We start from the raw sequence: 12,579 nt of genomic DNA, 5'->3' as shown, positions 1-12,579 counted from the left end.
GGGCCATCACCTACCCCTCCCCTTGAAGGGTATTCCGTTAAAGGGATCTGGCAGTCATGGTTCCTGTCCGATGCCCAGGTGGTGGCTAGAGCCATGGCACGACCCTCCGGTGACTCTAGGGCAGGCATCCCCAACATGCGTCCCTCCAGATGTTTTGGCCCACAACTCCCATGATCCCTAGCTAACAGGACCAGTGGTCAGGGATGATGGGAATTGTAATTCAAAACATCTGGAGGGCGGAAGGTTGGGGATGCCTGCTTTAGGGGAAAGCTTCCAGTTGATTTGCATCAACAAGCTCCCCCTACAGGTTGTTAACCCTTGTGTGATGGAGAGCGGGCAGGAGTGGCAGGAGTCACATACAGTATGTTCGGATCTGATGCCTAAGCCAATACCACTCACATTCTGTAACCAATAAAGTTGTGGTCTTTTTTAGCCCATTAACCTAAAATGCTTATGTCCATGTGTCTTATTTCATCACAAAGTGGGGAGCGGGGCCTCCACTCACAACTGGGCATCTGTGTAGGCATGAAGCTGTATTGCGGAAAAATGGGATTTCTTTTTGTATAACCAGTTTTTTTTAATGTTCTTCAACAGAATGAATAATGGACCTGTTGTAGGCTATGAAGAAGATGTTGGAAGAAAGACAACGTTCCGGCTCTTTTATCCGGAGTCTAGTTTTTCAGATCCAATTCACTATGACCCTAACACAACTGCGGTTCTTGTTGTCTTCAAGATCCATGACTTAAAATGGCTTTGGGATCTGCTAAGTGGCCAGCGTTTAATAGTAAGCCAGATTTATTTTATTTGTTAATATGCATACATTGTTGAAAATGTAGTTACTAATAGACAGAAAAGAGAGAGGAGACTTTGCATTACCTGATTTTGAGCTGTATCATGCAGCTGCAGAACTACTATGGGTAAAGGATTGGATAACACTAAAAATAACATCCCCTCTTAGTGATATGTGACCTCATCGAGATAATTTCCCTTCCAGTAATGTGACTTGCCAAGATGTAACAGAGGTACAGTTTTAAAATGTTAAATGCAAGCTCTTTGTTCCATAGAGAACAAATGCCTTCTGGAAGAAACCAGCAACACAAATGATATATAAACCCAGCCAAATCAGAATCCTTGATCCCACCATTACCAGGAAAACAGCGTATGAACTGCTCCACTTGCCTACAAGGTTCTCCAAACATGTGGTAAGTATTATCTCACACTGCTCATTTCAGGAGAACTATTACTGTCCCTGCCATTCTATATGAGTTGGAAGCTGTATAAACCCTAAGTCACAGCCTGTACGGATAGAAGTCAGCATGTTTGTTTTCCTTCCTTCTGTGCTGTATTTCAAGCACCTTCCACAAGCACGTTGAAATATCATTTGGCTTTGGAGTTTCCTGTGAGGAACTCTGTAACACGGCCAATGCCACAGGGAGCCTGTGCTATAGATAGAAGACACATAAACCCACAATATGGTAAAACCTTTATTAGGATCAATTCAGATGTTATAAAGTAGTGAGCAAGCATCTGAGTTCTCAAGGACTCCTCCTTAATACTAGATGGCCAAGCAGACCATTTTGTTCTTTTGTTTAATATCCAGCCAGAAGGTGAGTTCTGGAGAACCTAAAAGCTTGCTTGCTGTTTTGTGAAATTTGAGAGGTTCCTAATATTAGATGCTCCTAATAATGGTATAATCCTGGGCTGGATCTAGACACATCAAAGCAGCGTTTCACTTAAAAGTGTTGCAAACTTTGTATGAGAAACCGGGTTAGCAAAAACAGAACTCCACAGCACCATCTGGTGTTTTTTTCCCGCCAATGTAGCCGAGTCCCTGGTTTGACTATAATATAGGCTGCAAAGTATTTTGAGTCTGGTTTTTAGTTCTCTGAAGCTTGAAATGAAAGTTTTTAATGTAGGCAAAACATTTCATTCTCCTTAATAAGTAACCAAACACTAGGGCTGTTTTTTTAGCCAGAACTCGCCAGACCAGAACTCAGTTCTGGGACCTCTCAGATGGGCACCATAGCCATTAAAAAGAGGCGTTCATGGTGAGTTCCAGCAGCACCTCTTTTTCTAGAAAAATAGCACTGCCAAACACTAATACATTGTGTTCGTGTGATGAGTGTGTTTGTAGATAAAATGCTTTTGCTTTTATGCAGCTTGTATTTTTGTGCTTTGTTTTGCTTTTTTTTTTAGAAACCCAAGCATCCCACCACAGGGTTAATTGCCATTGCTTTTGCATCTCATATATGCAGTGAAGTTCACCTGGCAGGCTTCAGGTACAACTTTGAGGACCGAAACAGTTCTTTGCACTACTATGGTCATGACACCATGTCTCTGATGATCCAGGTAAGGTGCTACTTCCTTCTTAGCATGCATGTTTTGTTTATTCCATTTTATTTTAATTTTGACTGGATTCTATCAAATAGTGGGTTGGTGCTAGCAGAAAGAGAGGGTCCCTGATTTTCGCAGAACCCCTTCCATTTACTTCACTCCTCTGTACTTATTGTTTCAATGCCCCACCCCAGTTGTAGGGGCTACAATGGATTGCTCCATCTTGCGTGAGTGGAAATGCTTTCCCCAAGCGCAAAGCCACCATTGGCTTTAACCCTGTATTTCTAATCCATGGTTGGGCTCAGTTGGTGCATAATACAAAGTGAAACATGGTTTAGCATGGATCTGTGCGTTCCTTGGGTTCCTTTGCTCCTCCTCTAGTCCTGCTGCTGCAGACTAAGCCAAGGTTTGGCTTAGCATGTCATCCAAACCCAAACTCATGCCGTGTCCTGCTTACAGACAAACCACCAGCTGTATTTTTTTCTGGCAGGGACCCTCATTTGAAAAGGCTGTCTACTAACCCAAGGGAACTGGATGGTGGTCTGCAGCACTTCAACCTGAGAAAGCTTTCTCTGTTAAATTTGCAATTTACATAAAGGGGCTTTCTTAAGTTGTCACTTAAGGGACAATCTTCCACCATTTTTGCTGACCATGGCAAGTATGTGTCTGCCCCCTTGCAAGCATAACAAGCCCCAGTCTTCCTTCCTTGGAGCTGCAGAGATGGGCATGAAAGGGAGGTGAGGAGTTTACTTGGCTGAGCAGTTGTTCAGGTTTCCCATTTCCTTGCTCAGAAGCACCTGAAGCACGTTAGCTGTGCAGTGGCAAGACTAGCAAGCAAGTTCAGGGAAGTGGCACCATCATTTTTGACTTGGCTCCTGAGTCCAGTTAAAAATCAAGGACCCTTGGTTAGAATCCCTTTTATTTCAGTGAGATTTAGGGTGCATAATGTTCCCCTGATAGGGCCCCAGGATTAAGATACAGGTAAACCCTTTTCACTTTTTAAAAAAAGATTACAAAATTCTGTGTTATTTTTGTTTTGCATAGAATGAATACCATGATATTTCTGCTGAACAAAGGTTTCTGAAGGAACTTGTGGACCGCAGCATTGTGGTCAATCTCACAGAAGAATAAATATGGAAGAATAATCACTATTCACCACAAGACTGATCTGGGGTGGGACGGAGACTCATTTTTTATTTGGATTCTTATTTTTAATAAGATATCTGCCAAGTTATTTGAGAAGAGGATTGAAGAAGTCACGTTGTGCATAACCCCCAAGCGTTGAAAACGCTGAAGGATGTCTCTGCCTTGTTGATACTTGACCAACAAGCAACCATCGGTGTTAACTGATGTGTGGATTTATTTAATAATGGAAGAAACGCTACCTTCCGCGAATAGTGTTGGAGATCTATAAAAATGATACAACATGGAGTTTTCAGTTGCTGGTTTCTTTTTCTTCATGTTCTTCTTTCCACGCCCACACCCAATTTGCTTTGTCCCCATGTGATCACTTAGCACCATCCTAGACTTTCAGAGGTCTAGGTTTTGGAAGTGGGGCATATACAAAGCCCTCTGTCAAATTTGATCGTGAGTGAAAAAGAGAGGTGTTAAAAGAGAAATTACAGTGAGGTCCGCGAGTGAATCTTCATCCAGCTCCAGGATGGCAGAAACGCTGTAAGTCATTTATGCTACTTAATCCATCTTGGATGGATACAAACATTGGCCTTTCCAAGGAGCCAATGGAGGCATGGGTTAAGGCGACACAGGTGTAATAGGGACAGTAAATATAATGGTCCGCTCACAACTCTGTTGTGTAACTTGTGTGTTTCTACATGAATTAAAATGTCTCTGAAATTTTGAAGTGCCTGAATTGGTGGCCACTGGTGAATCTTCTTCTGAACAATTCCAGAACTGAAGATGTTTGTTCCAAACAGTCAGTGGTTTAGAATCCTACATGAAGCCATAAACAATAATTTATGTTGGTAGTGCATGCAATCTGAAGGCCAAGAAATGTTGAGGGCATGTGCACCCCCTTTTTTGCTGTTAATGTTTAGATTGGTTGAGCAACTGTGAGACACCCTTTCTGCTTTCTGTTACTTGCACTGTTCATTTTTTAAACATAACGGTGAAGTCTCTCCCTAAAAGGGAAAGAACTCTTAATAGCTGAGATGTTCTTTTAAACAATGCACATTGTTGGTGATTTCAGCTTCATAGTTTTAGCCAAAGTCTGCCTGAAAATTTCACGGAGATGTGTGTGAATGAAGAAAGCCCAACTCGTAGGTTTTCCCCTTGATGAGGCTGTCCATTCGCTTAACAGCTTCAAAGCAGGAAGGAAGAAACCCAACAAATTGTGACCCTCCCTTCATAAGTGCTGCATGTATTCAGCTGCCTGATTCGAGTCCCACCTGTTGATTAGTATGGTAGGGCTGGCCATCAGGCAGCTGCAACTCAGCACTGGGGAGGTGGAGAGCTTCACCTGTCAATTTCTGATCTGTTTTCCAGATCCAGGAGCCTTACAAAAGGGATATAGAGAAACCCAGCTGGCAATGCTTGCAGGTGTTATTGCATACCGTGTGCCTCCATTTTCTCTCTTCTTTGCATTGTTAATCCATGAAATGTCTAGGGTTCACGCAAACATTGCAAGATAAAGCATTGCAACACAAATTATTATTACTAATAATGAGTGAATCCTTTTCTTTATGTAGAGACAAAGTGATAGCCAGTGCTTCATCTCTTTACCTTTTGGCATATTGGGCTGTTGTCAGAGGTGTAGGCACTGTACTGGTGGGAAATCTAGAGCTAATTAGCCCTGTACCTTTTTCTAGGAGCAAATCAGTTCAATAAGGTCTGATAATAGAAATTTGGAAACAGGGCTATATTCAGAAAAGCTAAGTGGGCAATAAGTGCCTATGTAATGTATGTGTGTGTGCGCGCACACACACACTTGCTAAATCTTCCATTGGACCCACTCAATGTCCTTTTGCTCTCAAATGCAAGTGTGCTCTCCCAAATTATCTATATCAAAGATCACAATGATTCTTCCCAAGGAAGATGATCCCAAGTTTCTGGGTCTATTTGGTTTCAGTTTTAAACCCTCCTCCCACCTGGTTTTCTCATTACTTAGAGCACTTTCCTGAAAGTATTTAAGGTCTCTGCTTGATATTCTATAAAACTAAGAATAATTTTGCAATTGCTGTGTATGTTTAAGATGCTCCCCCACCTTTCATTACCATTGTTTATATACATGCATGGCTTATGGTTCTGATTTTGTGCATAGGAACTGGCCTATATGCCTTGGCATACTCATTACTTTTATCTGGGGGGAAAAATCATACCAGTATGTGATTTCTGTATAACGCCTGGCACCTGGTAGAAAAAAAGGTACAGAATATGACACACACACACCTCACAGTTATTGCCACCTGTAAAAAGTGAAAATATTTAATAATAAAAGAACAATTGTACTGTATAGCCATTTTGAAAATGTAGAAATGAGCCCATTTATACATTTAAAAGTTGACATTCATTTAGCACCTTGGTAAATCTGCAAGTTGATAGACGACTACTTTGTCTTTTTTAAAAAATATACCATTTGTGCTGTAAGGTCACAGGTTCCTCTGCCACACCACTCTGTTTTAGTCTGAGAACTGTTGTGTGAATTCCCAGGGCTGGCTCTAGGTTCGAGAAATGCCCTCCCCTATTGGTGGGCCTTGGCAAGCTGGCCAGTCCATGACAGCAGCCAGTCAGACTGGCATTCTAGGCAGTACTGAGTGGCTGAGAATAGCTGCCATTTAAATTTCCCACAATGTCCTGGAGCAATGATATGCAGGGGGAATGGTGTCATATTTATATGACAGCTAGGTAGCCAGGTTCAGAGAGCTGAACAGGTACAAATGCCAGCCCTGTGGATTGCCCAACAGTGCTCGAATGTGATGTCCACTTGTGACTCTGAATTATGTTCATTCCTACAACAACACTTGAGAAGGCTTCCTTTATCCGCACCCCCCACCCCCGGCCTCACCCTTCTAGAGTAGTATTTCAACACATACTTTAAGTGATTGAAATGTAGCATTAGTATGCAGTCTAAAAGTACCACATCCCAAACACCATGTATTTCCTTAACTAACACCAGTACTTTTAAGTACTTTGACTTTTCCAGGTTCTTTATCGAGGTCATTGGTTCCATTCTTGAAAGCAGTTTCATTTCTCTCAGTTGGTTTAATAATTTAAGGGAGTACTGGAATATGAGAATGGAAAAAATGATGGCTCAGATTTGCACTCTTGAACTCTTCAGTATTTTGATTCTGATATACTATTGTTAGAATTCTTAATATCAAGCAGCAGATATCACTCACAAGAAATGTATTTTGCAGTGAAAATCAGCCAGTGTTATGTTACTGTAGACCTTAAATGCTTGTCTTTTCTATCCACCAAAGCCATTTTAGCTTTCTTACCATTTAAAATGTTGGCGTTGTTTATACTTTATGTATGTATATATGTATGTGTGTGTATGTGTAAATTCATATCTTGATAAATGAAAATATTCATGGCTTTTCAACTTTGTTGTCTGTTGACCCAAATTTTGTGGTCTGTTGTTACTATTTGTTTAAAATGAAACTATCAATGTGAATATAGAGACCTATTTTTGTTATAATAAACATACTGAAATGCCACACATGCATTTGTTGTCCTCTTTTGAAAATTAAGTACACCCAGTTGTGCATAAAAAAATATGACTGATGGGATGCAGAAATCATACACACCACGGGACTTTCAAATCATTGAGAGGCTCCACAATTCAAGCTGAATCCTATACATGCCTACTGAGAAGCTAGTCCCACTTAGTTCAGTGTGGCTTACTTCCAGGGAAGTGGCTAAGTACAGGTAAGTGCAACCCTAGGGTCCCTTTTTCAAATCACAGATTGGGTGCAACACATAACTCATCATGACACGCCACACTTTCCCTTGCAAAATCATAATTCCCAACAAATGCCTTTGTTCTTGCTTTTCATGGAACGACAAGAAATAAATATGCTGAAACATTTCGAAAAGGTATTTAATAAGATCTTTTACAATCAGTACAAAAAAATTAAATACAAATTTATTTGCTGTTTTCATCTCTTCCATATCTATAGCCTAGCAATGGGCCCCAATATTAGTTTAGAAGCTTCCTATCATCTCAACATTCTATAAAAAACTTCTCATTTTCATGTCTCCGTTATTGCAGTTTTGTGCTAAAAGATATGCTGCATGAAACTGTGTTTAAATAATGGAATGGCTGAGTTATGTTGTAGGTGTGATATAAACATTGAAAATTAATGCCAGTATTTTAAAAATAATAATAATAATGAAGTGCTACTTTGAGTCCATACTCATTGCACATGAAAAAGAGGCTTCTTTCAGTTAATCATGGTTGGGAGGATTCAGCAAACGAGCCCCTTCAGTGGAAGTCAAGTGCAAGGCCTTCTGCTTGTGCAGCAGGGCTTCTTCCCCCTTACCCCCCCATACCCCCACCCTGGAAACTGGCTTAGGATGGTGGTGTCAGGAGAAACCCTAGAACAGCACACAGCAGGAGAAGAGAGAGGCTTGTTCCATCTGGCAAGTTGAAACGCTTGTGCAGATGCAACACTTGGAAGGGCACTGCGTTGAATTACACCCAGAGGCTTCCGCATATGTGAAGAAATGACGTAACATTGTTTAAACTAATGTAACAAAAGTGATGTGCAGCTTCAAAAAGCATCCTTTTTCACTGTGACGTTAGCACCATCGTTGAAGAGAGAGGACACAATCCATCAAAGGGTTAGAGTGCTTAAAGCTCATTGATGCCACTCCATGCTAGGGGGTCGTATACCTGTTGCAGAAGGTTTCTAGACCCACATCCATACGAGGAACCTTGGGCCCACGTGAGTGCCGCCCATATGGAGGACCAGCTCAAGCTGCATTGCTGCGCTTGGCAAAGTTTACATTTGTCACATCTCGCTGGATGTGGCAGAGAGCCACCCTCCGCCTCTATAAATACTGCAGTAAGCAAAAGAGGTTGCAGTTAGGAAAATCTTAGGGGGTGCACACTCCTGCTGTAGACATACCCCAAGGTTCTAGAGGGGTAAACTCTGTTGCCCTTTGAGAGGTCTCCAGAGTAGCCCAGGGAGGGTCTCTTGAATCCCAATTGAAACCCAGTTATTGGGTTAGGGCCAGCCTTGCACATGCAGTTCTTTCCCTGAACCGCCTGCCCCTTCTCTGCCTCCACACAGACTGTTCCGCTATTTGATGATAGCACTGATCAGATGTACATCAGGAAGGAAGCAGGGATGAATTCAGGCCTTTACTTTCTCTTCTCTAACAGAGTGTCAGTTTTCATGGTTGTGACTAGCCTGAGCTACCTGCACAGGGATGAATTCAGGCCTTTACTTTCTCTTCTTTTGCTCAGGGCCAATGGATTTAAGCAGGTCTAACTCTGTGCTGGATTGTGGCCACAGCATACTGCTGCTTTCACATTCTTAAGAATATGCAGGCTGCATGTTCTCAGGGGCAAGCGTTTGCAATGAGGAACGAAGCATACATTCAAAGGATTGGGAAGTGGCCGTTAGCCACGTGACATGACCTCCATGCAAGGAGGCCCTTTCAGGAGTTGACTGACAAAACAGAAGCCACTGTGCTTGTCTGAACCATTGCTAGCTAGCTTATCCACCATTTATTAAGTGAAGATAGAAGTGGACCAATGAAGAGGCAACTTCAGTTCTCAGCTTATCCCAAAGAAAACTATTGAGTCCCAAATAAAGAGGCAAACAAGGTGTGTGTGTGTGTGTTTGGGGGGGGGGGTAATTCAGACAAACTAGACACAACATGGAGTTCCATGTAATTTCCTTCTTAATGAAGCAGTAGAGGTTGCAATCCAGAACTGGAAGACCAGTAGGGAGAGAGTGGAGTCACTTTAAACTCTTCCCCCTCTGAAGATAACTCCACTGAAAAGCGTTCCCATGCAGCTTTTCCTATGGAGAAAAGGTGGTTGGGAAAGGGGGCTGCTTTTAGCTGGAAAACTGTCAAGAGAGGAGAAAGTTAAAAAGCTGCTCGCCTCCCTCCTACAGGAGTCTTTTATTTTTGCAGCCTCTGTGGCTGCAGTGTGTGTGTCTCTCTGTGTGTGTAAATTGCAGATGGGTGGGTGGGAATATGTGATTCTGTGTCAAATGTACTTTGGTGCTAAGCATGTACAGTATGTGGCTTTCACCGAATGAAATCAAAGCAACCTAGAAGCATTCAACTCTCGCTCCATCCATTGGTGCTTGTTTAAGATATATCTTTCGGCACCCATGACTCAGGTATCACAACCTTGCCTTTGTTACATGTTTAGTATTCCATATACCTATTTCCAGGGGTCTGTTGGCCGATCTGTGAGGCAGGAGGGATTATCTAGCCACCACAAACCTGTTCTGTCCTCACCTTCACTTGTCTTCACATAACAGATACAATCACTTGGACTGAAAGTTTTATCTAAAAAGTCATTGTTTTCCAGTACTTATAGATCTAGATAAATGCCTTTGAAAGTATCCCAGTTGCTGGTGAAATGACCCACTGCTCACTGGAAGAAAAGAACTGGGAAAGTTTTCCTTGGATTTCTGAGGACTTGGTATCATTTCCTTGCTTAGCTAACACCCAAAGCGATTCTTTTCTGTCACTCTTTGCAGGTATGAGTTGGGAGAGTCCCACACAGCAAGAAAAGACTATGGGTAGGAGAAGCTTAATTTACATTGCAGGATTCTACACCTTACTCTAGTTCACATCTGCATGGTACATTTTAAACACTCTTATACTAGTGCAACTAGTACATTGCTGAGGGACTTCAATTTATTGCTCCATTGAATTCCTTCCTTGATGTAGATATGACCAGCACTACTGTTGCTGTACAGTACTCTAAAATCAGCACCAGTGTTTCTTTTTCTTTCCCATATCCTCTTTTAGCTGAATGTTTCAGGTAAGCAATCAGTAAAAGCGCATCACATGAGCATTTGATGCGAACCCCGACATCGGCATTATCCAAGGCAAATGTTGAACATTTTCAGTGTACAGCAGCAAACAGATCCCCACTGGGTTTGCCACCACTTTTCGCTATAACAAGCTGTAAATAATGTTTGAAGTTGTAATTTTATTTGAATGATTGTACATGTTGGTCCAAAAAATAAAATAAAATAAAAGTCATTAAATGCACCTTTCAATGGTATAGATTTGGAGAACGGGCAGGGGGAGTTTTTGTTCTGTCCAAGTGTTTTGGTTTACATGGGATACAATAAATATCCTGAAAAAGATGAATGGACATATTGCCCGGCATAGAGTCCTGCTGCTTGTTCGGATGGCATCTGGATATAAACTCTGTCACCTAGAGTCAGCTGAACGACGGCACTCCCAGAAGCTTGGTCCAGGAAGCCTTTCTTGTACTCATCGTACGTGTACATCAGAGGCTCGTTGTTCTTGAACAAAGCCACCCAAACATTCCCCCCTTTACAGTGAACGTGGTAGGCAAAGTAGTAAATCCCTGGGATCTCGCAGGTGAAGATGCCCGTCTGTGGGTTATAGTTCTGCCTGCCATTGTAGAGGAGCTTGTCAAAGACCACAGGAACTCCAACCCGTGGGAAAGGTGTGGTGAGCTCAGCTGTGAAAGCTGGCATCTCGTAGGAAGCGGCGCCGTTTTTTATTTTCTTGTAGCCGTAGGGCGTCTTTGCTCCATCAAGGCCTGGACCAACCTCAGGCAAATATTGTCCCATAGCTGGTGGTGTGGGTTGTATTATGACTGGTGGGCCTGGTGGGCCAGGAGGCCCTGGAGGTCCCTGGAGGCCTGGCTGGCCAGGAGCACCAATGGACCCAGGCTTCCCAGGTGGGCCTTGCACCCCTGCAATTCCAGGTTTCCCTGCTCCTGGAAATCCTGGCTGGCCTGGTAGGCCTCGTTCACCCTTCACCCCGGGAAGCCCGGGAGGACCAATTGGGCCGCTAGGTCCTGCGATGCCTGGGATTCCAGAAGGGCCTTGGTGGCCTTGAGCCCCTGGCATCCCAGGCTCTCCTTTGGGACCCATGGGCCCATGAGTACCAGGCAGACCTGGCAAGCCTTTGTGACCAGCTTCCCCTTTGGGTCCAATTGGGCCAGGTAAGCCTCTTAGGCCTGGAGACCCCACTTCTCCTGGAAAACCAGGCTTTCCTGGGAAACCCTGTAAACCAACTTCACCTTTTGGACCAATTGGTCCTTGAGGGCCAACAGCTCCAGCTTCTCCTTTAGGCCCTTGAAACCCCATAGCACCTGAGGGCCCCATTGACCCTGGTAATCCTGGTTGGCCTGGTTCTCCTGGTGGCCCACCCATACCAGGTGGGCCCATGTGCCCCTTTTCGCCTTTTGGCCCAAGTGGTCCTGGAATACCGCCCATGCCACGCTCACCTTTAGGCCCAGGGAAACCTGGCTTCCCAATCCCAGGCATGCCAGGAGCTCCCGGTAAGCCTGGCAAGCCTTGCTCACCTTTCCCACCTGGAAACCCTGGCTGCCCTGGAATTCCATCTTGGCCTGGTTTCCCCACACCTGGAAGGCCAGGAGGACCTTGAATTCCAGGAGCCCCACCTAAGCCTTGAGGCCCTGGCTCTCCGGGAAGCCCTGGTTTGCCTGCAGGTCCCTGTGGGCCTGGGAAACCAACCATCCCTGGCTTGCCTACCCCTGGAAGCCCAACAGGACCTGGAGGACCAGGTAAACCAGGTGGACCTTTTAGCCCTGGCAATCCTGGAATCCCAACACCTTTATCTCCTTTTGGGCCTGGGGGGCCTTGCATTCCAGGTTGCCCTTTCATCCCTGGCTCGCCCTTTCCTCCTGGCTGTCCTGGCAATCCTCTGTCACCTGGCTTTCCTATTCCAGGGAGTCCATGAGGTCCTGGTTGTCCTTGGGGCCCTGGAATGCCCATAGGTCCAATCTCTCCCTTTGGCCCCATCTCTCCTCTTGATCCTGGAGCCCCCATTGCTCCTGGTTTCCCCGGCATTCCGGGCATGCCTGGTTTGCCGATCCCTGGATATCCTTGTGGACCTGGTTTTCCTTTGGCTCCTGGCACTCCGTGTCCTGGTATCCCTGGTGCACCGGGTGGGCCTCTTGGTCCAGGCTCCCCAGGAGGACCCTGCTCACCTCTCAGACTGGCTAATGGAAGTTCTGCTGTACAAGAGAGAAAGAGGGAGCAACAATTAACCATTTTGTCAGTTGAGTGGCCAATCATCTGAGTACTTCAA

At 44.2% G+C, this 12,579-nt stretch overlaps 2 protein-coding genes across 5 annotated transcripts in view; one reads left to right on the top strand and one right to left on the bottom strand.

The window, feature by feature from the left end:
• The window catches only part of ST3GAL6 (ST3 beta-galactoside alpha-2,3-sialyltransferase 6), a 46,790-nt gene extending 39,783 nt beyond the window's left edge, over nucleotides 1-7,007 (top strand). For all 3 annotated transcript variants that reach the window (XM_035114581.3, XM_088668190.1, XM_088668189.1), the window contains exons 7-10: nucleotides 595-784; nucleotides 1,065-1,202; nucleotides 2,197-2,349; nucleotides 3,379-7,007. In XM_035114581.3, the coding sequence (XP_034970472.3) occupies nucleotides 595-784; nucleotides 1,065-1,202; nucleotides 2,197-2,349; nucleotides 3,379-3,465 (568 nt within the window). In that variant the 3' untranslated portion in view covers nucleotides 3,466-7,007. The remainder of the gene's footprint in view (nucleotides 1-594; nucleotides 785-1,064; nucleotides 1,203-2,196; nucleotides 2,350-3,378) is intronic.
• Nucleotides 7,008-10,454: 3,447 nt separating this feature from the next.
• Nucleotides 10,455-12,579, bottom strand: part of COL8A1 (collagen type VIII alpha 1 chain) — a 99,262-nt gene continuing 97,137 nt past the window's right edge. The window contains exon 4 of one of the 2 annotated variants that reach the window (XM_035114579.3): nucleotides 10,455-12,502. In XM_035114579.3, coding sequence (XP_034970470.3) covers nucleotides 10,602-12,502 — 1,901 coding nt within the window. In that variant the 3' untranslated portion in view covers nucleotides 10,455-10,601. Of the gene's footprint in view, nucleotides 12,506-12,579 lie in introns of both variants that reach the window. The other variant, XM_035114578.3, reaches the window with a different exon arrangement.

The sequence above is a fragment of the Zootoca vivipara genome, chromosome 4 (assembly GCF_965207765.1).
Source record: "Zootoca vivipara chromosome 4, rZooViv2.hap1.1, whole genome shotgun sequence".
Lineage (NCBI taxonomy): Eukaryota > Metazoa > Chordata > Lepidosauria > Squamata > Lacertidae > Zootoca > Zootoca vivipara.
This window is presented reverse-complemented; position numbering and strand designations above follow the sequence as displayed.